At 38.8% G+C, this 27,720-nt stretch overlaps 1 protein-coding gene across 1 annotated transcript in view; it reads right to left on the bottom strand.

Moving 5' to 3' along the window:
• itga9 (integrin subunit alpha 9) overlaps positions 1–26,831 on the bottom strand; it is a 190,711-nt gene extending 163,880 nt beyond the window's left edge. Inside the window, exons 1-2 of the mRNA XM_002940247.5 lie at positions 26,269–26,831; positions 703–830 (exon numbers count right to left, since the gene is read on the bottom strand). Coding sequence (XP_002940293.3) covers positions 703–830; positions 26,269–26,450 — 310 coding nt within the window. The 5' untranslated portion in view covers positions 26,451–26,831. The remainder of the gene's footprint in view (positions 1–702; positions 831–26,268) is intronic.
• Between the last annotated feature and the right edge of the window lie 889 nt (positions 26,832–27,720).

A 27,720-nucleotide genomic window follows, 5' to 3' on the forward strand; every position in this document is an offset into this window, starting at 1 on the left:
AGGCAGCATAGGGCAGGTGGATTTTGGAACACACATGCAGCATAGGGCAGGCAGAGTGCTGCCTATGTGTGCCATACTCTGCCTGCCCTATGCTGCCTGTGGGAGGTGAACCTGGCAGGGGTTTGTTCTGGGAGTTTGTTAGCAGTTGGAAATAGCCATTAAATGGTCCCTAAGGTGTGTAATTATGTGCTGGGGGTTGCTGTGCTATCCACAGGGGAGGTGGAGGAAGCATATGGATTTAAGGCATATGTCTTAATATGACATAATATAATTTTTTCACATATCAATGATGCAACCATCATTGATATGTGAAAAAATTATATTATGTCATATTAAGACATATGCCTTAAATCCCCGCAGTGAGGACCAAGCATTTGGGTTTTTGCTGCACTACCACCATTGTGATAAAATGGGTGTGGTTAAAAAGGGGAGTGGTCAAAATGGCTTCTATTAGCGGCCCTCCACCATGTATGTTAGAGAAATTCCGGCCCTTGGCACCGCAGAAGTTGGACAGCCCTGACCTACACCATATACTGTACATGTATAAATAGGTGCAACACTTTATCATGACATTTCTATATTTTTGTTGGATCTGGAGACCAAATTACATATCAAAGCCTTTAGAGAAACATGCAAGCAGGCAAAATATTTAGACACTACAGTGTTTGTCATAAAGGTTAAAGTTGCTTCTAGGTCATTTACCTCGTCCCAAATCCAGTTCAGTGCAGCTTTTGTTCGGATTGCTGTGAACTCGGCATTTGAAAACAGCTCCTGGGGTTTTGATAGAAGAACTATACCTTGAGTCAGCCTTTGGTGCACCAACTAACACCCTTAAAATATAAAGCGAAAACCATGTTTGTTAATGCTCAATGTGAAAACACCTTATCTGAAATAACATTAGGCTTTAAAAATACTTTTAAACTATTTTATTTAATGTACATAGATTACAAGAGATTTTAAAATTAGAACATTTCACATTTTAAATCTGCCGTAGGTTTATTTTCTATGTCTTGATAAGATGCCTTTTCGTAATCACTTAAAGGGGACCTGTCACACTAAGAAATAATTTCAAATGCATTTCTATTGTGTTTTTCAAGCAAAATAAACTTTGCTTACATAAAATAAATAATATATATCTTTTTTCCTTCAGAACTACTCAATCACATCAAATAGGCAGGTACCATTTTGTGGAAACTTTTTTTAAAGGAGAAGGAAAGGTAAAAACTAAGTAAGCTTTATCAGAAAGGTCTATGTAAATACAGCCATAAGCACTCACAGAAATGCTGCACTGACTTCTCTGTGAAAAGATTTCTTGTGTCTGTTATTCCTCTGCCAGAGCCACGCAGCTCTCTGCTGTCTCCTCTCTCCTGCTCCCCCCTCCCTTAAGAATGCTAAGAACTCACTCCCCCACTTAGGAATGTGGATCTCAGCGAATCAGCAGGAATCTGACTCATAGTCTAACTAACTGAGCATGTACACTGGTCTGGGTTTTGGTGCAGGAACGAGGCATTATGGGAACTTTCTTTACACAGCTCAGCGTTTTTTCTTCCTGTTTGGCTTCTGATCATCTGAACAGGTGAAATATGGGGAGACTTAAGGGCACTACTGGGACAACTGACGGTATGCCTGCAGCTTGAGATTAACTCTTTATTAGCCTTTCCTTCTCCTTTAAGGCAAGCTTTGCATAATTGCATCATTTGTTTATGTAATAAAATGGAGGACCAGATGCGCATGCACTGGCTACACAGTTAGATGGTTAGGAGGGAGGGGGAAGTGAGAAGTGCAGTGACATTGAGAAAGTTCTAAATGAAAAGTGAAAGAAATTGCCTGCCCCGCAGGTAGGGCCATATTTATATTTAGGCACCCGAGGAAATCTGTCGACAAAGCTGGGGGGTGGGAGGTTCACCCAGTAATGCGTGACATCACTCCTACGGAAGTAACATCAAACACCACCAGAAGTGACGTCACTTCCGCAACGTAGGGGCACATTTAGGTCTAGGGTGGCATCGTACCAAAATACAGCCCTTAGCTGCAGGTTATGTATTTTAAACTATGTGGAAGTGCAGAGCAGCAAAAGAAAGCTCTGGAAGTTCCAGGATTAAGAACTATTGTATCCCCGCTGAGGAGATGATATTTCACAGATATAAAAGAGTGGATGGCATCCCTCCGCATCCCTTTAAAATCCCAGCACTGATCATAATTTTCTTCTAATATTTTAAAGATGTTGAAATTAGCAGAACCTGATATATTGGTTTACAGATCAACATTACTTGTATGTTTAATAACAGGCTGTCATTTTTGTTTGTAGCAAATAATATATGAATATACCATTCATTGTCTTAAAGCCATGTGATGTTGATGGTATTTAAACATATTACACACGCTTATTTAGAGAAGGGTGATAAATAACAATGGACTGTATTAAGACCATTCCTGTTTTTTGTTGCCCCTGGCTCAGAATGACTAATCTAGATAGTCTGTGACCTTTGGCATACTGAAAAGCTTTTCCCTTTTGCTTCCATAAGGAAGGGAATCCAATCAGCAGTTACATTTATATCCTTCTACAGCAAAACAAGACACATGCAGTCAATGGCAACAGTAGACTTACTGCAGAATGTCAGCAGTGCTTTACCAACTCCTTTTTTAAACTAGGAGGCCAAATACTTCAAATTGTTTTTGACTTTCCATTTCTAGACAAGAGGTGCCACAATTTAGCTGAACTGGCAACAAAGATGCTTTGAGCTCTTTTGATAAACATTTTTCTTAGAGCTCTAATAGCCAACCCATCTGGTATTGCTGTCAGGTAGAAACTGGTCTAGCAGATTTTTACATTTGAACAGAAGGGAACCTGTACATTTTTGTGATTATTCTTTTTACTTATGTAGTTATTATCTTAAATGTCAAGCTTAATAATTCTGTCTGCAGTTGTCTAAGAAACCTAGGTAAGTGTTATGTTAGAAAGAATATTTATTATAGACATACATAAAAAATAATTAGTACAACTTTTCACTGTTGACCTCGGCCTTTATTAAATACTGTGAATCTGCAACACAAATTGTAAAAGTGTAATAATTAGTATCTAAGAATAAAATGTTACGGCTTAGGATGTAAGCACTTTACAGTTATGAGGACAGTACATAAAAGCTATTAGGAACATTGATTGCTTAAAAATAATCTCCTATTTTGATGACTGAGGTCTAGCAAGCAAAAAGTATTACATTAAAACTTCCTTCTTACTAAACAAAGTAGTGCTCAAAAATGCATAGCTGTTTGTTTTGAGATCAATTACTCAGCAGTTTATGCGCTATTTTCTGTTTTCAACTTTAATATTTTTTCTTACACAAAAACCACAAAATCAGTTAAGGAAGTGCGCTTAACAGTAATATCTGTAACCTTCCCCATTATACCTTAACTTTAGGATCTCTAGCATTACCCAAATATTTTATCAACAATCTATAGATCTGAAACTGCATGTGCATTGCACAAACCCTCATTTTCACTCACACAATAACAAAGTAAATTTCCCCACTTTGATCATTGGTAGAGGTACTACTGGGTTTGGAGCACAGGCAGGGCTGGATTTCCAGTCCCCGAGGCCGCCCCAGCGAGTTGCACCACCCCGTGAGTGCGCATGTGTGAACAACGGGTGCGCGCACACATGCGCGGAAGGCCACACTTGAATACGGAGCAGTGGGGAGAAGTCCCCATTAGCTTGTTTGGGAAAGTAGGACCAAGGCTGTAACCATAAGTGCTGCAAAGATCTATAGTAGGGTATATGGTACATACAGAGCAAATAGCTAGCTTTGAGCTTCCACAAGGAAAGGCAAGATCGTGGCATTTGGTGTTTGTTTTAAACAGACAGTGATAACAGGGTTCCCTGCAGCTCAAAGCACTTCCTCAGTGTATATTACCACCTGTGCATGTTTTAACTGCAAAGAACATTAAAAAAGCATATCTGACTACAATTTTAATTTGGCTTTCCTCTTCCATGTGCAGTGTGAGATAAATAACATATCTGATGTTATAGCATAAGATGTACTTTGAATGTTACTCCAAAAGTTGCCAAGTACTATAAATATTTTGGAAGGAATCCCACACCTACTGCATTCAAACAATTGAAACACTTGTTAATGCTACTGCTTGGCAATTCAATTCAAGATAGAAGACACAACTACAATAAAAAAAAAAAACTGTAAACGCTCTTCTAGGACAGATAGGGTAAACATGGTGCAAGACACTGACTAAAATGACTAAAGCAGTATTTAAACAGATAAACAGCATAAAATCCAAGATAAATATTTTTTTAAGCACCAACTACTTTGCAACATCTAACCACTTTGGTTATTTCTACCAGACCTCCTGCCCCAGACGAATGTTGGGTATATATATATATATATATATATATATATATTATTGGAAAAGTAAGTATATAACAAAACAAAGGTCCAACAGGAAAGGAAAACAATGTAGGTCTTTATAACAATATATTTCATAAACAAGCTCAACAAGCATGTAAAACCTTACCTCATCTAAATAAACCATTTTCATGTAAAAGGGCAATATTTACTGATACATATATATATATATATATATATATATTCCAGTTTGGCAAGATTCTTTAATAGGTCAATTAACATAAAATAAACTATCTGTTGGTTAAGTATTCATTCTGGGGGTATAGTTTTCCTTTAATCATAAACAAAATAGTATAGTAGCAAGCTATTGGCTGAATGTATAAGAACTAAATGTGGAACATTAAATTGCTTTAGGTTGTTTTTCACTTTTAATTTTTTCATTTTAGCCAATAGGTGCCAAACATTCAGTTGAACTGGCAATGCGGATTTTCTGCACTTATAGGATTCATTAAACCATTTAAATGGCTAAAATGCAGAGATCCTAAACACTAAAGAACAACAGCCTCCCATCATGTTATTGACTGGCAATGCTGATGGTATATTTACCCAACACAGCTTTTAACTTTCAACAGCGGAGCCTGATATAACAGTAACATAGCATATTTGTTTTGGGGGCAACCAAAGGCAATATTCAAAGTGCAAAAAACAGCTGTAATCAGTATTTTTATTAGCACTTTGCCTTCTGGTATTCCCAAATTGCTGCATGGAGTGGCTACCCCAACAAATAAAACACTGCCTGCAAGTAGCCCAATGACCTGTAGCAAAAAGCATAGGGAAGCAGGGGCATGACAGAGCCGTAGGGCTGACGTAGCCACTCCCAGTTGGTGGGGATTAGTGGATTTGAAGTTACAAGGAGTAGCAGCACAGTAAAATGCCCACCCTCCCTCCCTACAGAGGTGGAGGCACTGAAGTGTTGTTGGCGGGGTTATTGAGTTTGGGGAAAACAATGGTTAGGTTAGGAAGGGAGTTTAATAGTTAATTGGGGCTGGCATGCCTGGAACCTCAGGGGTAAGAAAGTGGATCAGGAGGTGAGTTTTGTTGGGTAGGTGGTGGCTAGAATGGCAGCTGGCGGGGCCAGTTGCGCTGTGCAGTTATTGGGTTATAACGGTGTATGGTTCTTTAAGAGTTGGTTGTTTGTTATACAAACATTTGTGTTATGTTAGACTGTGTTTATGAGATGTTTATTGTATGATATTTGTTCTCTAATTTATGTTTTAAATTAAAACTTCGGTTGTAATTTATAAATGTTCTGTGGCCATTTTTCATCCCAAGAACTGGTGTCTGTGTGTTTATTGGGGATGGTAAGTTAAGGAGGTAAAGGGGGGTTTGGTTAGGTGAGGGGCAGGGCAAGATCCAACGATGCTCATGTCATGCATTTTACATTAGGCACATAGGAATCCCCTCTATCTACCATTCAAGAGCAAATGTTAAGGACCTTGACAATCAGTGAGGACATTAACTGCTTGCACCCCTTAATTCTGTGGTCTGCACCTTCAGCCAGGTGCAGACTGAAACCAGACCTGGGGTAGAAGTGCTTGCTAAATGATGCACTGCACTTCTTATCCCAGTCTATGATAAATGACGCCCCTTGTATGCGAATCCATCACACTGACATATGAAGAATCCTCTAATTAAGTGAAGTGCAAAACAGCTACAACCAGCCATTTTTGGCACTTTGCACACTGTTCTGGTGTTGCCTTATTGACGCAGGTCTCTCTACTCCATTTCATGGTTACTCCCAGGAATATAATGCCCCCCAGTTATGTACAGTATTCGTTAGGAGCAGAAGGAGAGAGAAAATTACTCAACTTGATCCCCTGCTTGGCCCATTTAAGCCCAGGTTTTTAGTTCCAAATAATTTCACAGTGTCAGAATACAGGAGAACATGATATATGCAGAACATATTGTACTGTATTGAAGTCATGCAAAACAAGTGTATTTTTTGATTCTTGATGTTATGATGATGGGAACAATTCTGTACCTCTTTTAGATACTAATGCTGTGCCTAGGGATTGGAAATTAGCAATACAGTGTATGTTCTCAGCATGTGGTTATGTGATGAGGAATTTAATAATGGGCACATGTGAATAGGAAAAAGATATTACTGCAATAATAAATCAGTTCTAACATTTCAATTAATAAAAACTGCAGCATCATATCCAGTCTATTTTTAATTATAATAGTCTGGTCCTTCTTTACAATAAATCTCATAAGAAATAAAATGTAGTAAAATCCATCAAAAGCTGTATTATTGGAAAAAATGTAATATCTTTCATCAGATAATTCAGTCCATAGCAAGTGAACGGACAAATTTGTACTGTAGTTAGAATTTCCAGCAAAGCTTTAAATAATTTCCAGGAATTTAATTTGTGTCATTATGTGATACAATCAATGAATGAATGGTTTCCATACTGGTAAAAGCTAATTTTTGACTATTCTGTTACAATCAAAACATCTTGCTTACACACACTGTCCTATACGTTAAGAAATCCTGTTTGAGAAACACGATTACCCACATCTAAGTAGGAAATCTCAATTATTTTTAATGCAGGTCAGTTATTTAGAAAACCTCAACTTCCAAACGTCACTGAATGGCGGTTTTATAGTTAAAGGGCACCTTGTCACAATGCCCAGAGCCACCCTCGTAAGAAAGTCCGATTGACTCACAGGGGGTCATTAATAATGTTTGTACAGCGCATATTTTTTTCCGCAAATGGTTGTTTGCGCATGTTTTCCCCTAAATGCTTAAATTTTGCGCCGCTGTGCCCTTCTTTCCTTTTTTTGCGAATTGCAGTGAAATGCAAATTACGCACAAAAATTTGCAAGACATGAGCATGCCTCTGTGAGCGTTTATAATGCACAAATATAGCGCTATTTTTCTCTTTGCGAATATAAATTTGCAATTTGCAAAATCATTTTAGTGAATATTTTTTCCACCACTAAAGTTGTGGGGTAACTCGGATGCGGAGTGTGCGCATACATATTCGCAGTTTGCGAATATGCCATATTTTATACGCTTTAAGGACATTCGTACTGCAAATACAAATTTAGCAATTATGTTTGCACGTTAAATGCACCCGTCTTGTCCAGCTCTATAAATGTAAACGCAGGCAGGGCAAATAGGTTCACTGTGTGAATAATTTTGTGTGAACTGATCTGATTGGATATGCTACAACTTCTTTAGTGTATCTGAGGGGAATGTGACGCCACTAGTAACAGTCAGAGTCAGATTCAACCTAATAATAGTTGAACAAAAAGTCACCAGACAGTAAGAGTCTATACTGACTTCTCTGGTATTAGATTTTGAACCTGATATAAGCAAAAATTGTGATTTATCATCATGTTTTATAGTATAATTGACATAATAATCCTGCTTCTATAAAAAGAGGGAAGACTGCTATAATATTTGCCTATTAAGGAATTTTTCATTTTTCTGTTCAAATGCTCATGGCTGACCTTGAGTATCTGCCAAACTATATTTGCTCTTTGAAACATACGTACATTGTGTACAAATTCCCAGAGCCCTGGGAGCAAAATACACATCTGTTAAAAAGTTACAGAGATGCATTTTTTATCAATGCATTTTCAACCTATACCTGTAGTTTTAATGTACTATGTAACATGCAAAGGGTAAAGGGAGGGGATTGTATAGCTTGTATACCTTGCAGTTACCAAAAACAGAGTAGTTTAAATTTACCTGTTTAGGTAAACCTACAGAATTGCTTTATTATTAGCATCACATTTGTATAAAGCAGCAATATCAGTACAATACAATTATATAAAGAAATGAGAATATTAAAGGATGGGTGTAATAATAATAAAACTGGCATCTGTTTTGAAATACTCTGTTAAGCATATAATATTTCCAGCGTAGAAGTATTTTTCTCAGGCGCTACCTGCAAACCCCTCCTAATTCAATCCAGTTTTCAGAGCTGGGAGGGATCATCACCCCCTCAATATAGGTATACAACAGCAGGAGCATGGATATATAGCTATACAAAAGTAAACACACGGATGCAAACATACATGGGGAATACCTCTGTGGTCTATGCTTTAAAAAAAGGATACACAGTTTAAACACTTTGATTGAAATCTGTTGCAAGACAGATTCCAAGAAGAATGGCCAACAAATGAAGGATCCAGTAGTGGGTAGAAACTTACCCCAAAAGGAATCACAAGCATAACTGTGTTAAAAGTGGGGCTAAATATTGTAAAGACACAAAAGACATATTTTGCACCTTTAGTGTCAAATACAGTTTGTTGTGTAAATCAAGTAGCAAAAATCTAAAATTAAATGCATTTTATTTGCAAGTTGTTACAAAGTGTAAAAAAAAGTCAAAGGGGGTGAATCCTTATGCATGGGACAGTGGGACCAATTCACTAAAGGGTGCAAAAACAAGTGTTATATAGCATGATTTAAAATATTATCACTTCTTATATTTTGAGAATTAACGATCGATTCACAAAAAAGAAACTTGTCTGAGTTAGGAAGCAATGTTATTGTCGTTATTTATGTTGCAATTACATATTTTTAAGCGATATTTTAAACCATGCAATATATTTATGCGTTATTTCGTAGCATGCAATATTAGCCATTACGCACGTAACTGTTACTTTCTGAAAACTACCGTTCTGAAAATTACCATTTCCCTGAAAAATGCATCACTCTAGGGCGAACACATATTCGACAAATCTGACTGCAAACTCCATCTTGTCACCACAGACAATCACCAGCTGCAATGTTGTTTAGTATCCCTACTCCTGGGAGGCGTTAAGTTTCACAGTAATTATCGCCACATTTTATGCTTTTAACGCTTAATATATGTCTGTGGATTATGCGTTGTATTATTTCTATTAGGTAATTATCGCAATGCGATGGACATAACGCTTTGCGATAATTGTGATTTTTGCGCATGCGATATGAGTAGTAACGCATGCGAAATTACATGATGAATCGGTACTTAATTATTGAACACTTTTTAACGCATAAAACTATTCGTTATGTGTTAACGACCTTTAGTGAATCGGCCCCAGTATCTAAAGACATACATTTTAGTTTTAGAGCCGGACAATTCTTGGCAGCTTAGTTCCTATATCTGAGTAAAATGTCTATATACAAATAAATGATGGTAATCACAATATTGCTGCTGCCATTCATTGCTAGCTTATCCAGTGTTTACACGCAGTGTTATTTTCATTGACATATCATTGCCTCAGCTATTCTATTTCTGTGCTGCACTTGAAAGTGACCAGAGAACATTTGAAGGGTTCATTAAGAAAAGCAGCTTCACAAGCACCGCAGGAAGTTTAAAAAGAAGTGATGAGTGCAACAGATGGTGCTGAATGACAAATGGTACATTACTGTATTAACACTTAGACTGTATCAGCTGAGATTTCCACAGATATTGGCCAGTTTAAGCTATGAGTATCAGACCAAGTGTCATTTCCCAGTGCTCTTGTATGTTTCAACATATTGGCAATATAATAATGAGGGAGACAAAAATCTAGTAATTTTAACACAAGTAAAATTTATTTAATAGGATATACAATTATTTGATGAATTACAGAGTACATATTTATTACAAACTTTCTTAGGGGCCCGTTTATGATTGCCCTATCTTTTGCGCTTAGGCATTTATAAAGAAATAAAGAAACCCCTGGATGAGTTTACTAATCACTGGGTTTTGTGCCGAAAAACTTGGCAATCTTTGTAAGTGTGTTTTTGTAAGCTTTTGCACCTAAAAGCTGCCAAAGTTTTTCTTTGTTCCAAAGGCCCATTCACATGTGGCTATTTGTGATTTTTCGTGCGACCGATGGTCGTTCAATCGGCCACTAACGTTCAGGGCGGAAATGGCAATTTCTACCTCCCTCTGCCGATTCAGCCCTGAAGGCAGATTTTGCTCAGGCGCCTTCTATGGCGCCCAATCAAAATCTTTTAACCTGCCTCCTGCGATATCGGTCGACTCGCCGACTTGCCATACACGCACCAAATATCTTACGAAACCTCTACAATATTATCGGTGCGTGTATGGCCAGCTTAAATGCCACTGCCACTTATCTGCTGCTGGTTTTCTTGGAACTCTTAGAAGCACAAACCCAATGAGATGAGTAAATAACTATGGGCCAAACACATATGCAAGTCTCGCTAACACTAACTTCTAAGCATCACTTGCTAATCATCTAGGGAGCCTTATCAGCTTTGTTGGTAATGGGCCTCTTAACTGAAAAAAGTGATGCAAACGGCAAGCCTCTCTGACAATTTCACAAGTGATGACAAACGTTGACCTGAGACACCAGCTTTATGTATTAGGGGCATGTATTGGCTTTGGATGAGTCATTTATTGTTCCCTCCATATAAGTGTGCCATACAAGGGTTTAAGCAGAGATTTATTTATCAAATCTATTAACACATACGCTACAAAAAAAATAAAATGTACTGAACGTATCGCCCCAGCAAGGTTTAGCATCTACACAACAGTAATAATCCAGGCCTTCACAGTTTTTACAGGAGCCCCCCATCCTGGATTTTGTTAGTAGAAGTGTCAGTCACAATTACATGCTCAGTGTGCTCTGGGTTGCTGCTGAGAAGCTAAACTGAGGGTTTTTTTCAAATTATCAAGCAGAAAATGAGGTTTACATGTCATATAAAATTCTGCTACAGGGCCGATTATTACATTCTTATGCTAATTGCAGTTATTTCTGAGCTCCCATGTACTAATAATCTGAATTATCAGCCTTGTGTTGTGTCATTTGTATTCTGTATGTAACTGACAGCGGCACAGAACAGGTGCATTCATAGGCGGATTTTCAAAAAGGCTAGGGGAGGCTAACCCCAAACCTGCTTGGTACCTTAAAGAATAAAACAAAAAACAAAAAAACCTCAATCACTGTTTCTGCACTGCTCTGAAACCTTTAGGGCTCTGGCACATGGGGGAGATTAGTCGCCCGCGATTAACTCCCTGTTTGCGGGCGACTAATCTCCCCGAGTTGCCTACCCTTGCCATCCCACCGGTGAACATGTAAGTCGCCGGCAGGATGGCACATGCGGTGGCGCGATTTCGCGCAAATCACCGAAAAAGACTCGTGAGTCTTTTTCGGCGATTTCCGGAAATTGCCCCGCCGCGTCTGCCATCCCGCCGGCGACTTACATGTTCGCCGGTGGGATGGCAGGGGTAGGCAACTCGGGGAGATTAGTCGCCCACGAACAGGGAGTTAATCGCGGGCGACTAATCTCCCCCGTGTGCCAGAGCCCTTAACATTGGAAAATCTCTTTGCTTTCCTGCAAGCTTCTGTTGTAATCAGCTGTGTTCTGATTAGATCTTTCTTCTTGTAGTTTCTCCATTCAGAGCACAGCTCTCTTGACAGACAGTAAAATTGACCAGTCAAGGCACAGATGTGGGCAGGGCTGGGGAAATATTACAAACTAAAGGCACTGCAGAAATAAAGACTAATAAGAAGGATTTGCAGGCTGTAAACTTTACCTAAGAACTTCAATAATTCTTTTGCTGCAGATTTCATCCCACAGGTACTATACTGTATATGTTCTAAAGACTGAATCACTAGCTGAAATTAAATAATTTTTTGTCACCTGGCATCTATAATATCCCTATCACTCTTGCTTCAGTCCAAACTCTTTCCCCCTGAAAAATCTAATTGTGCTTTTATATATCGTTTGTCATTTTTTTGCACTTTTTTTTCTTATTTTTGTCATTGCTTTTGTTCATTAATAGTTAGTTACAGTGGAGCCCTCAAAAGACTGCATAGCTGGGAAACAAACCAATGTTGCGTATCAGTGCCAGTGTTATAGTGCAAGGGCCTGAATATCTGCCATCAGTACCGACTGCTTATCACTGTATTTAATGTGTGTGTTTTGTAAATACAGACTGCATTTCACTGTATATTATGTGCCTGGCACGTCAGCACTCACTGCCTTTCTCTCTATAAAACACATTTAAGCTAACTGTTCACAAACACAACTGGATGGAGAACCCCTCAAAGAAGTGGATCCTAAACATCCTAAACATTTTGGGTCTCACGTTACCTTTAAGTCAGTCAGACAAAAAAGTCAACCTCCATCTATGGATGCAGTGTATCAACACAAAAGAAGATGGGGTGCTACCAAATGCATATTTTGGGGTATAAATGTTTACTGCATAAAGGGCAGTGGTTGCCTTGGGCTGGTACATAATGTACAACTATTGTACCCTTCTTCTTTGATTAAAGGACTTTTAAAGCCTACATTTGCCTACAATGTTTATCAGTTGGGCATGTCTCCCCCACCCAAATGGTATTATCTGTACTGCATATATCCCCTCTGTTTGCTAGCACCATCACATTTTCCTAAAGCAAATAGCAGCTTTCACTTGGTAGCCATTTTTCCTCTGGTACATAATCAGATACATTTAAATCTGCAGACAGCATACACACACACACACACATACAGATCCTTATTCAGCATACATTTCATCAACAATACAGGCTCACACAGCAGAACTGTCTGATAAAAGTTCTGCTTTGTTTGAGCTGAGCTCAGGAGTGAAAGTTAGGAGAAAAAAATTGAAGCAGTCAGCTAGAGCTGAGTTTCTATGGGAACCAGCAATGCCATCTCTTCATTGGCTGCTAGACTGGGGGCGTGTTTAGTAATCTGAGCTTAGAACAACTGAGCATACCCACAAGCCTCACTATTAACCTCTGGACAACCAGAGTGGCAGGTATTGAAAGATTTCAAAGAGGCTGTTCACTGATTAAATTTTTGTGTGCGGGGTTTACATGTCCTTTAATGTTTTTTTAGGTGATGCCCACATAACATCTCGGAATTAGCTTTGTGATTTAAATAATTCAGTTTGAATTAATAATGCACTTTATATGAATTATTTCCTTTATTAAAATGTATCAGTGAGACTCAACCTAAATAGCACAGTCTCTACTGAAATATTAAGAGTTCCAAATGCAACCTTTTATTTTGTTTAAAGGCAAGTTTTTCTATGCTACGCATGTGCAAAACAGTTATAAAAATTTTTAGAATTCCAGTGATGTGGTTGGTCACGTGACTACATCATCATTGACTCCAAAGAACACACTTGCTGCTGAGGAAGACAAACAATGCATTTCAGTAGGGTCCATTGTGCCTTGTACCTGACATGGTTTTGTTTTGTGGGGTTTCCATGACCTGTAAATTGGGGATGGGAAAATTCCTTTTGTTAAAGGGATGTCAGCTGGGTTATAAAAGGGTTATACCACTTTAGACTCATAAGAAAAAAAAAATAGAGATGGATGGATGGTACTAAAAACCAGATACAATAGATTATTAACAAGAATAAGAAGAAAAATAGTAAGTAACTTCAGTGGAAGTCATGGATAAGGAATCTATATTAGGACTAACTAGTGCAGGAAAGTTTCTATATTTATTTCATTCAAGAGTGGGATATATGATTGAGTAACTCCTAGGGGCCCATTTACTTACGAACCGGCCGAATGCGTCCGTTTTTTTCGTAATGATCGGTATTTGGCGATTTTTTCGGAAAATTATCGCGACTTTTTCGTTGCCATCCGAATGTTGCGCAAAATCTGGCGATTTTTTCGTAGCGTTAAAACTTGCGCGAAAAGTCGCGCCTTTTTCGTAGCCATTCCGAAAGTTGCGCAAAATGTTGCGATTTTTTCGTAGAGTTCGGATTCATTCAAGCTTCAGTATGGTGACTTTTCTAGGGCCAGGTTGGAGCTGCAGGGTGCCATTGAGTCCTATGGGAGGCTTCCAAAATCATGCTAAGTCTGAAAGTTTCGGGCGCTGCTTACGAGCGCTCAATACGAAAAAGTTGTGACAAGATACGAGCGAATCGTAATGACTCCGAAAAACTCGCGGTTTTTCGTGAAAATCGTATTGGTAACGAAAAAGTCGCGTCAATTTCCGAAAAGTCGTAAAGGCGCCGAAAAAATCGCAAAATATACGAAAAAGTCGCAAAATGTTCGTTTTCCAATCGGAATTTTTCCAATTCGGATTCGAATTCGTGTCTTAGTAAATCAGCCCCCTAGAGTCATAAGATACTTCACAGATGAAAGTTCACAGATGAAAGTAGAAAAGGAAGATACTTTAGGCAGAAACTGCCAGTCTAGGGATTGAAGTGGATAGGCTCAGTGTAGAAAGAATTTCCTTGGGTACCACTGTACTCTAGGGATGAGACACCTGTGTGAGTACTGTACTACCACCAACCTAAAGTACTATCCTGCCTCTGTCTGCAGCATTTGAAAAGTACCATCCGTAAGCAAGATCAATAAGACATATAAGTTTAAATCCCCATTACTAAATTCAGTAACTGTATTTTTAAGAACTACAAAGTAAAAAACTCAGAGTGGAAACCAATTCCTTTCGAAACTAAAATGAGGGTCAACTGGTGAGAGAGATTGTTTTTATATAAGGCATGCTCTGTGAATTGCTGGAGGCATTTCCAAAGGTATGCTACATAAGTAATAAAATGGACATCAACAAATTAAGTGTAAAGAATTTGATAAGAATATATGTTTAAATGCACAAACAAGTTTGAGGAGATCATAAAAATTGCTTGGAAAAAAAATCCCGAAATGGTAACAATTTTTCCATTATGCATATTAAACATATATTGTGCACCAAAATCAGTAGATCGTCAACCTTGCAGATGGTCCTAACATGCTATGTGCATGAACAATTTGTGATAACCTGTGCACTGCAAAATGCATTTTTTAGGAGTATTTTTACAAAGTGTTCTTCTGCCTTAATGGTTTACAAAAGCCAAAAAAGTGCCTCTTTAGCATTCTTCATCTTTGTTGTAAACACTGTTTTGTTTTAAAATTCCTTTTATGGTTACAAAATGTTATGCTTACAATGCTGCTGTTTGCATTTTTAGCATTGCTGCATAGTCAGCATGTGTCCATTTAAAAATGGACTCCTAGAACCTATTAGCCGTACCACACATTTTTTTATATCTTAACTTATTTTATCTTTTATATTCACAGGGATCTTGTGACAATCATGACAGCAGAACTGCAGAAAAGCCCTCTCCCAATAAAGTTGTATAAAAAAAACTTACTAGGGCGAACCAGACCATATAGTATTAAATACAAAATTCATTGAGAACAAAGCTGTTAAACATCAACCAAGGTCAAAATAATGTATCCTTGATACTATCAGCAAAGAAAACATTTTATGCAGCACTTTCAAAAAGGCCATTGAAATGTTAATTTCCTTTTATGGGCCGCAGCCTGTCTCTAATAGCAAACAGTGTCATCATACAAAGTGGCAAATATACAAATACTTTTAAGCCAAATGGTGCTGAAGAAATTCATGCTTTTTCTGGCACAGGGCCTGAATAAATTTATTTATAACACATTGAGCTTAGTTAAATGGCCTGCAGCTGAGCAATTGATTGTTATCTTCTAAATATGTGATAGTCCAGCGTTGATTTCTACTGACAGAGACTTCCGAATTTAGGGCTTTCCAGCTGTCAGCATTTTCAGTGTCCAGTTATGTGCTAAGGGCTCTCTCGGGACAAAGGAGTTATTAAAAATTATAATGCAATTATAACGTATATCCCAAAAAATTAACTAGAGGGACTTCTGCAAATAACTGTTCCAAAGATAGGGTCAAGCTCCAGGTCATCAAGCCCTGACTTCATAAGGTTACATGATGCACTTTAAAATAGATAAAGATTTGTGAAAATAGGTACAGGTATGGGACTACTTATCCAGAAACCCATTATCCAGAAAGCTTTGAATTATGGGAAGGCCATCTCCCATAGACTCCATTATATTTAAATCATTCATTTTTTTTTAAATAATTTCCTTTTTTCCTGTAATAATAATAAAACAGTACCTTGAAATTGATTCTAACTAAGATTAAAGGAGAAGGAAAGGCTAAGTCACTTGGAGGTACCAAAATGTTAGGCACCCCCAAGTGACATTAATCGCTTACCTTCTACCCCGGGCTGGTGCCCCTGTTAGGAGAAAACCGCACCAGCCCGGGGTACCTGTAGCGAGCGCTTCCTTCTTCCACGTTTCTTCTGTGGTGAAATCCCTGGGCCAGCTCATGCGCATTAGAGTGAAAAGCCGACTGTTGTTAAAGTTCAGCCTTTCACTCTACGCGGAAGGAGCAAGTGCTCGCAGCTACCCCGGGCTGGTGTTGTTCTCTCTTAACCGGGGTACAAGGTAAGTGATTAAAGTCACTTGGGGGCACCTAACATTTTGGCACCCCCAAATGACTTAGGCTTTCCTTCTCCTTTAATCCTTTTAGGAAGCAGAATAATCCTTTTGGGTTTTTTAAATGTTTAAAGGGCCCCATACCTGTACAGACATGCAGAATTTAGCTGCACATTTTTATTCATAAAAATTTGCAGCTAAGTTCCGCATATGTGTACAGGTATAGGATCCTTTGTCCGGAAACCTGTTATCCAGAAAGTTCCAAATTACGGAAAGGCCATCTCCCATAGACTCCATTGTAAACAAATTATTCTAATTTTTAGAAATTATTTCCTTTTTCTCTGTAATATAAAAACAGTACCTTGTACTTGATCCAAACTAAGATATAATTAATCCTTATTGGATGCAAAACAATCCTGTTGGGTTTACTTAATGTTTAAATTATTTCTTAGTAAACTTAAAACATACTAACTGTAGATTAGTAGTAGTAGTTAGTATCACAATACCCTTGGATACTATGCTTTTTCAAGAACTCATCCAGGCCCCTCTTAAAGGCATTAACAGAATAAAAGGGCAAAATTATGTTTTCATCCCTTGAGTCAATGCCCTTTTTTATACAAGACAGCACTTTATTTGCTTTAGTAGCCACCGAATGACATTGCCTGGAATTAGACAACTTGTTATGTACAAAAACACCCAGATCCTTCTCCATTAAGGATACCCCCAACAAACTACCATTTAGTAGATAGCTCGCGTTTATATTATTTCTAACAAAGTGCATAACTTTGCACTTGTCCACATTGAACATCATTTTCCAGTTTGCTGCCCAGTTTTCCAATTTGGTCAAATCGCTCTGCAAAGCGGCAGCATCCTGCATGGAACTTATAGTTTTGCACAAATTATTGTCGTCAGCAAAAATATAAACTGTACTTTCTAAGCCCACCTCCAGGTCATTAATAAACAAGTTAAAAAGCAAAGGACCAAGGACTGACCCCTGCGGTACTCCACTAAACACACTGGTCCAGTTAAAAAAGGTTCCATTACCACCACTCTTTGTAATCTATCCTTCAGCCAGTTCTCTATCCAATTACAAATATTATGTTCTAGACCAATATTCCTCAATTTTATCATTAACCTTCTTTGAGGCACTGTATCAAACGCTTTAGCAAAGTCCAAATAGATGACACCAGCTGCCATTCCAGCATCAAGGTTCCTGGTCACCTCCTCCTACAGGCTACTAAATTAGTCTGGCAAGATCTGTTACACATAAAACCATGATGGCACAAACTTATAGTATTGTGAAATGCAAAATATATTCAAGTACCCTATCCCTTATTACCCCTTCCAAAAGCTTTCCTGCTACTGATGTCAGACTAACAGGCCTATAGTTTAGAGGCTGAGAACGAGATCCCTTTTTAAATAAAGGCACCACTGGCATTTTGGCAGTCTCTCTGCATCATGCCAGACCTCAATGAATCCTGAAAAATTAAGTGAAGAGGCTTCATCAACAGACCTCGCAGCTCTGTCAACTGTATCATACACAGCAAGAGTGTTGGTGGGCAAAAACGTGGCCACTGATCGCAGGCCACGTTCATACCCTCCATTAACGTTCAGAGCTGAACCAGCAGATATGCAGGCAGAAACAAAAGAATTATATCCTTGTCAGATTATTCAACGCTAAATGCTTGCCTTTGCTCTGGTGCCTTTAAAGGTGCTTGGTCGACGAGACAACTGATATCCAAGGCTTTTGCCAATATCAGAAGTCTCTTCTCCCACCAAACACGCACCGAATATCGTACGGAAGATAATATCTGTGCGTGTATGGTCACCTTGAGAGTCTGAAGACCCTAATGACATCATTTATATGATTACAGGGTTTAATGTCTGGTTTATGGGCTAAATTACAAAGGAGATTTTGATCAGATCTTGTGGGTCAGAATTTATCTGATCTTGTCATGCAACAGCACGCAACACCATGCAACATCACACAACACCACGCAACAGCATAAGATTTTACAAAATCTGATCTCCATATGTAAAGATATTGCTGTGTTATTATTATTATTTATTATTATTAACATTTATTTATAAAGCGCCAACATATTCCGCAGAGCTGTACAATAAGTGGGTTTCATACATTGGACATGCAGAGTAACATATAAAGCAATCAGTAACCGATACAAGAGGTGAAGAGAGCCCTGCCCAAAATTGCTTACAATCTACTGTGTTCCTTCTGTCAGGAATGTCATGTAGGATGGCAAATGTCTCATGTAGTTTACACTTCAGATTTTTCTATCAGTCCTATTATATTTTAATATGCAACTACCATCCAACAAAAGCTCCCATGGAGTTTACCCTTAGTTGTGTAAATTTAATTGAGAAGGGTTGTGTACCTGTGGTGGTGTTTATAAAATGTATAAACAAAAAAAGCAAAGTGATGTTCATGATATGTTTTCTATCCCATTATTTATTAAAACAGACATCAGACTTAACCTTTTTCTACTTTAAAAGGTACATGTGCAACCCTTTCAAAAGCAAATTATCTGGACTTTGATACAATACAGTAATAATCTACACCAGAAAATGAGAAATTCATTATTATTTAATACAAATAATGTGGGTGCAATAATGGAGGGATTTTAGGACATGTGACAGGGAGATCACACCTTTGGGTGCAGCTTTTTTCCAGTCCCTCCCACAAACACAAGAGTCTGTTGCTTCTATAGTTAAGGTCCCCATACACTGGCAGATCCGCTCGCTTGGCGATGTCGCCAACCGAGCGGATCTTCTCCCGATATCCCCCACCTACAGGTGGGCGATATCAGGAGAATCCAGGGTAATTCAATCGTTTGGCCCTGGGGCCAAACAATCTATTTATAATGAGGGGCATGGGTAAAGTCGGTCCGGGGACCGCATCAATGAGCCGACGCGGTCCCTGATCCCACTAGATTTTCTAACCTGCCTGATCGAGATCTGCCCGATTTCAGGCCAGATATTGGTCGGGCAGGCCCGTCAGGAGTGCCCATACATGGGCTGATTAGCTGCCAAATCGGTCAAAGGGACCGATATCGGCAGCTACTAACGGCCCGTGTATGGGGACCTTTAGACTGTTTGCAGGACTAATTATACTACTATGAGGGTAACAAAGTATCAAGGTTAACTGAACCTATTATTAGTATGCTTTATTTATGCAGCACCAACAAATTCCAAAGCTCTTAACAGCACTATCCTAGTGGGGGGGACCTGAGAACAGAACTGACTTCTGCTACATTGTTTCAAAGAGTCAGAAACAGAGAATAGAATGGTTTAAAAGATGCTTTTAATTGCAATTATATTTACAAATATAATTTATATTTTTAATTTTACAATTAAAATTACTGAACAGTTTTAATTAATACATATTAATTTAATTAATACATATTAATTTTAGGATCATTATTTTTTGCATTATAATATCACAAAAAAATATTTTTTGGTTGGAGATTTTCTTTAAGTTCTATAAGATATTGCTGTAACACTGTGTGTGACTAACTGCATTTTGGATATAATTTCCTTGTTAGACTTTTGTTTCACCCCCATCCAGATTCCCACCCTAGAAGTAGCTGATAGCCCAACTCAGAATGTCTGGTGGGTGTGAGTCTGAGCACTGGGGAGACTGGGAATCACTGCTTATATGCAGAGCCAAAATATACAATTATATTTATTCATTGTTATTATTACAGATTTTCAACAGAGTTGATAAAAGCAGCTCAGAAATATAAATGTAGATTATGAAGTAGTGAGTCAATGCTGGGTTAAAGAAACAGACAGCAGCCCCTGAATGAATCTTTAGAGGCTACAGGAATGAAAGCAGATTGCCGTGGACTTCATTTTATGGCATATAAAAACAAATGGAGCAGTCTAAAATAAATAGGAAAAAAACCTCATATCACCTGGACAAACAATCCAATGAAACATAAAAACAAAAGTGGGTAGTGACACTATACTCTGCATAAGGAATAATGTATAATAATATATTGTAAAAAACTTGGTTATTAGAAGTCACCAGGGGATATATTTTTTTAGTCAAACTAAAGCTCACCACAGTCTGCCAGAATCAAATGCTGCTAGTGTCTCTATTCATCTTTATGGATTATTTGGAAGCATATTTATCAGTGGGCTAAAGGGGACGTATTGTGTTTTTTCATTTATCCTATATGTCTCCTTTAAAGTTACAGTTCACCATCTGATAAAATTCCTCTTACAAAAGCATTAAAATTACTAGAATGGCAAAAGTTAATAAATATGCCTCTATAGAGGTAAAAGACCATATATAAAAGTACAAGGATGCAGGCTTTTATAAAGGTAATGAATACCAAGGTCACTTCATATAGCCTTATTTTACAATAGGGGATACATAATACACAAGTGACAATACTAAACATTAATTACATCACTAAGCATCACTGGGTGGCAGATTTATGATTTCTGAAAAATGTCTCAGCTAATTCGGGTTTCCCCCAAAACCCCGCCTGAGTTCCTTAACTCATGCAGGGTTTCCTTTATGATTGCTCGAGCCAAAAGGCTCAAGCAATCATACATCTGCTCTTTAGCTTACAGGTTAATCATGGCTCTTGTGTATTAGGATAAAAGATGTAAATTGTGTGTGTGATAGAGGCCTTAGAATGTAAGGAAAAATTCTCAGTAAAGCACTGTGGAATATGTCTGGCCTATATAAAAGGATAATAACAAAGATGCATTACTATTTTATGAGGAACAGTTACCTCACATTCTGACAATAACTTTATCATATACTCTAGTTGTCTCAGCAAAAAGTAATTTGTGCTAGATACAGAATTATACAAAGTGCACAGTAGTCACTAACTGTTCCTTCTCTGTCACATGTCGCTTGCATTACCTAAAGGCTGATGGAACTGAAAAAGGTACTAGCACTTTACATCTGAAGAAGCATGGTGGCACAGGGTGGAGAAAGCTTAGAAGAGGAAAGGGGGAGATCTGCAAAGTGCAGTTTTAGACACAAATCACCATGGTTTTTAGCCATAATGCAGCATCCCCCCCCCCATAATTCCAGACTAACTGCAGCTGCACTGGGAGTTACATACACTGTAACTGCACCCCCAGCAACAAAAACTATACAATTAAATTTGTGGTTTGACTCAAATAAGGTAAAAGTTGTGTCTAGCATTTTCAAAGTTGGGTTTGCCTCACTTCTGGAGCACTCGTTCATAATGGCATTTGCATCTGATTCACTGAGGAAAAGTCTTGTGCCCCTTTCGATGAAACACTTATGGGAACTCCAGTATTTTCCAGTGTCAATAGGTGTGGTTGTACAGCATTCATCAGAAAAGGGGAGGATGGACATAATACCTGCCTGTTAAAAGGTTAATACTAAGGCTGCAGCATCCCCTTAAGAAGGATTCCTTCTCCTCCTCTAACTCATTTGGCCCCCTACTATAATATAATTTAATATAAATTAAACCTGACTTGTGTTTGCAATTCCATAGACATGAATTGGGTTGTTTTTCATTGTTCATCAAGTAGGACAGAAGTTTCATAGTCAATGCTTATGATACAAAATACCATGATTATGATACAAAATTATTTTACCTTTAATTTTGTAAAATTACAGCCTGCATCAGGTAAAGACAGTCAACAGCTAAGCTCGCCATACATTTAAAGATCTACTTGCTAGGCAAGATCGCCAAATAGCGGATCTTCCCCCCAATATGCCCACATTAAGGGAGGCCTATTTTCTGCCAGATATCAGTCCTACAGGCATGTTGGAGGGCCTTATACAATGTCAGATAAAGGGGCAGAATTGGCAACTTAAACCTGACCGTGTAAGGCCAGCTTTAGACCCACAAAACTGTACCTAGTAACTCTCTCTCACAGCCATGCTCCTGTGGCCACACTACACTAGGGATCTCAGTATAAATGCACTATGGAAGGTAAGAACAGCATGGTTATAACCTTTCGGTACCTAAACATAAACTAACTTATTAAAACATTTTATTTAAAAAAACGATTTGTATGGGATGTTGAATGTTAGTGTACAGCTGCTCCTAACCTGTGCCTTATGTTTCTAAATTCTATAAAATCTAGACAGTTCTATGGAAATTTCTTCCTACACCCAAACTTAATATTGAATAACCTTTAGAAAAGGTTTAGTTAAGCAGGGTCTGTTCTCCCTCAAAAAATGTCACTGTGCATAAACCTCTTACTGCATCCAAGGAGTGCCAGCAAAGGCTTCTGCTCAGAGAAAAGGGATCACACAAGAAAAGATTCCCAAGAACAACTGCTATTTTTCATTTCCTTTTACAAGACAGACGTGGAAATTGACATGGATCCTACACCATTATTTCATACACACAACATATCTGGGAACTTTCTCACCCAGCCAACCCATACATATTGAAAATATTAACATTACTGAAAGCCTCCAAAAAATATCTAATGATGGTACTGCCACTGTGCCATTTCAAATAAGTGCAGCATAATTTAAGAAATATCATGGTTAATCTGTAGATACTAAGAATAATGCAATTCTGGCCTGATTAGAGAAACTGCCATAAACCAGACTTAGGTAGGGATAGAGCTACTGCTGCCACACACATGCATGCATATTGCTGTTTGTAAGTATGGTAACACAGGTGTCTAGGAATAGAAAATCTGAACTGACAATCAATGTTTCATTTTGTAGTCACTTTCTCACTTCATTTTTATTTCTTTAATAAGCAAAATGAAGCTATTCATGTGCTATGTGAGCATTCATATTGACCTTTATTGCATGTATTATTCCATTTTTATCGTTATGACACATTTACATGGTTTATATAGATTGCTTATCATGCACATTCATTCATTTTCCAGTGATGCTTACAATCTAAAAATGGCCTTACATTGATTAAACCTGTATGGTAACCAACTATAGGCCCTCCAACTGAAAGAACTAATACTGTACAACTAATTCTGTACATGGCCACCTTTCTATTGTTCTGCTCATTCAGGCTGAATGGTATGTATAAGGCCAGTCTGTAACCCATGCATATAAAAAAAGACATAGGAAGAGTGTAGAGAGATATGGAGTGGGTCTATGATGAACCTCTCAATGTGCTGCTTGGCTGCAATCAGAACTTTGCAGACGTGTGGGACAGCAAGGCAAGGATGCAGTAGTAGATTAAGAAACCTGTGTGATACTGATATCTTTAGTTAATTACGGTAGATATGGACAATAATCCAGCACTAACATAATAAATATATTTTCTGCAGTTGCACCTCATTTCTCCTAGAATGGCTATCTCCTAGGCAGGTACCTCTGCTGCCTACTACACAAGAGGAACATGCAGACTTTTCATTAGAGTGCTTGTGTCAAAACTGAGATGCAACACCTCGGTTTTTGAAGGCAGCAGTGCTATCTATTCCACGCTGTTAAATATCAGAAATGAAAAAAAGGGGAAGCAAAGCTCTATGTATGTAAATATAGACCCTATATGGACTCACTCACAAGGTCCAAGAAGTAAAATGACTTTTGCTTTGTTTAGTTTAAGAAATAACTAAACCCTAAATATTTCCAAATAAAAACAAGCCCTATTCAGTAAACCAAATTTGAAAAATGGGGTACAGGTATGGGACCTGTTATCCAGAATGCTTCAGACTTGGGGTCTTTCCAGATAATGGGTCTTTCCATAATTTGGATCTCCATTCCTTCAGTGAACTAAAAAACTATTTAAACATTAAATATACCCAACAGGACTCCAATAAGGATTAATTATATCTTAGTTAGGATCAAATACAATTAATTGTTTTATTATTACAAAGAAAAAGGAAATCAATTTTGATACATGTAATTATATGATTAAATGGAGTTGGGAGATGACAATCTCCTGTAATTCTGAGCTTTCTAGATAATAGTTTTCCAGATAACAGATCCTATACCTGTATACAGTGACTTTAAGCTGGCCAAACACCCTGCCCACTATTTCCCACCAGTTCGGGAACTGATTTTAAAAATGGCTAGTTTATAAAACCAGCTGATGATGTAAAGAGGACAGGACAATTACATTGAGGTATGAGGCAGGGCTAAATTTTGAAACAGTTTGCGTCTAGGCCAGTGAAGGGTAGCACCCCCCACTATGACCATGCTCACTTACCTCCCAACCAAATGCACTCACTTCTGCCCCCACCAGCTCATTCACCTAACCTGTCTGCCATCGCCCCCACACTGCCAAAAAGCAAGAACAGAACTGCACTGTGAACTGGTGGGCAGGAGATTTAAATAGCTGTCAGATCACCTGCCTACCAAGTGCTGCTCCTTTTTTCTAAAACTTTGCCACCCTAGGGACAAGGGCCTTCCCAAAAAGGACTAGCATGAGGTAATGCTGTAAGGGGATGGGAATTGGGGTGTCCCAGCAGAGGACCTTCACTCTAGGCAACTCTATTCAATGACAATATTTTCAAGTATGTTGAGCCCCTGCTTGAGGCCTTTTATTTGCCTCCTCACAAGTCCACCTATTTGCTTGTTTGTGGCAAATTAAACCAGCAAGAAGTGGCTGGGGAGAGGCACTATCAAACAGCAGACTCCCTATCCCCCATGTGCTTATAGTCCCAACAGTCTCTTCCTAATGTGCCTTAACATCTACTAAACTGTGCACACCCTTGGACCTAGAGAACTGAAAGGGACCAATGGTAACAAGTGGCTGAACATGGCGGTATGGCGCTTATAAAAATATACTTTGGGCCTGTCCATTTTTAAAGGAGAATGCAAGTCAAAATTTAAAAAGCATACTGCCCAATAGTCCTTCTATTGTTTAGTAAAAACACCACACTTTTGGCTCACCTAATCAAATATTTACTCAGTCACACTTACTTAACATTTTCTAGAACAGGCAGCCATCTCTAAAAAGGTATTCTTCCTTTCACTCCTTGCTTCATACTGCACATGTGTTTCATTCCCTACCCCCCCTCCCCTCTGCCAGATCTGCTTCTGATTGGCTGGTGGGCATGTGTAGCTCAGAACAGGAGACAGGATCAAGTTACACACATGCTCAGAGAATAGGAAGGCTGCCGCTGGCAGCCTTCAGGAAGGAGAGAGATTTCAGTGATGTCACTGTAGTCTTCACACTGCTGTAGGCTGCCAGCACCATATCTCAGAGAAGCAAGCAGGGATCTGGGAATTTAGATATGCAGTAAGTACTTAAAAAGAATGCCTTTAGACTTACTTTTAATTTATATTAACCTTTCATTGTCCTTTAAGTAAAGAGAAGCAACCACCAATGATTATTATGAATTATGAATTTATCTATAAAATCATTAACCATGACATCCTAGACTACATTAAATCATTTAGATTTAGATAACATAAGAACTTCAGCTGTGATAACTATAACTCCTAATCCGCCCCATCATTCCCCACACAAGTGGTTACATTTGGGACTTGTAGTTCTTCTACAGCTGAAGTTGAAAGACTGCCTATCTACTGAATATAGGAACTTGGCAAGGACAATGCTCTTGAAGTGCTAATACAGCAGAACAGAAAGACACATGCATAGGGGTCAGTTATATGGCCATATCCATCCCACTCACCTTGTGCAACAGCACAGAAAAGAATGGAAAATGTGAATAGGGAGGATGAAGGGAGTCCTGGGGAGGAGGGGCGGATGCACGAAAACTTCTAGCAGCTCCAACTTACCATCTTGTCTCATCGTGGTAATGTTCCAGGACAGAATAGCCAAAGAAAGAACCATTCGGACCTCGGAACACAACTGGGTGATCCAAATCAACGTTGTACGAACAGACCAAAGTGACGGAAATCGCAGCAACCATCAGTTTCCAGTGGCTCCTCTCTGATCCGTATAGAGGTTTCCCAGCCATCCTGTGACAGATCCAAAAACGCAACGACTTTTAGTTTGCAGCACTGAGCCTCTAGAATCAGACACAAGGCAGCCAGGAATGCTGGTTATTCAGATGTAAAGCTTTCGTGGAGGTGTGTGGTGGGAGGGTGAGCTCTGCGACTCTGCTCAGACCAAACAGTGCAGAGGGGACTTATTTTTGTAACGCTCTGCGATCAAACCCAATCCTTTCAGCGAGGGAGTGGAGTTATTCAAGAAAGTCTGCGTTAGCTGCAGAGCCCAAAGCCTAAGAAAGAACTAGCGACAGCAGCGACACCTAGGGATCATATTGGGAAGTGCAGCGGGAGAGGAATGTCACGGTGTTTGAAGTAAGGGCGAGCAAGCCAAACCTAGCCAGGCTGTGACTGAGTTTAACCCTTGCTGCCAGCCGGTTATATTATACGTAAATGCTTGTTGTCAGCAGTTTGTGCTCTTTTAAAGTCATTTCCTGGAGACAAGATGGCACCCTAAATGTTATAATGTGTGTATGTAAACGTTTGTGTTTCTCCTGTGCTGTTCTTAATATATAGAAACTCAATGTATTTTTTTATATTATAAAATAGTACAAAGCACAACTTAGTTAGAAAGCCCCACACTCCATAAGCACACCGATACTAAATATCTATAGCTCTATGCAGTTTCTTATATTGGTAAAAAAAAAAGTTGCACACTGCATATTCATCACTATGCCTTTTGGCTGTTCATTATAGGCATGTACCAGGAGTTCCTCTGATAAAAGACAGAAGTTTCTTGTCCTCTGGCCAAAAGGCTGTAACATGGAAGCCCCAGAAGCATTGTGCCACCAGAGTAGCGACCCCAGGGTGCCTGAACTTACAAGTGGGGCTGTGGCCCGTAGGATTTAGTAAGGCACTGTGCAAAATATTTCTGTTGCTACATTCACTCCTTTGCTCCATTCTTCTGTCAGGGCAGGATCATTTTTACAATTCCATCCAGAAACCAGGGCTGTACTTTTATAATTATTGTTTTTATTTTACTTTGATTTTGAGGGTGATATAGACTAATATGCTATAGGCTATTATGCTCCTTGCCTCCTACTCTTGATCTTCTTTAGGGGAGCATTTGTGCCCGGGTGATCCTGCAGTGAATCCCAGGGGAAAGGTACCCTCTGTAACTAAAAGGTTAAAGAGGGACTAAAGTAGGGTCGCCACCCGTAAATTTGTAATAACTAGCCAATCTGCTCCTGGCCCGCATCCAATCAGCCACTTCCCCTCTCCCCAGCTCCCAAATTCCCC

The sequence above is a fragment of the Xenopus tropicalis genome, chromosome 6 (genome assembly GCF_000004195.4).
Source record: "Xenopus tropicalis strain Nigerian chromosome 6, UCB_Xtro_10.0, whole genome shotgun sequence".
Taxonomy (NCBI): domain Eukaryota; kingdom Metazoa; phylum Chordata; class Amphibia; order Anura; family Pipidae; genus Xenopus; species Xenopus tropicalis.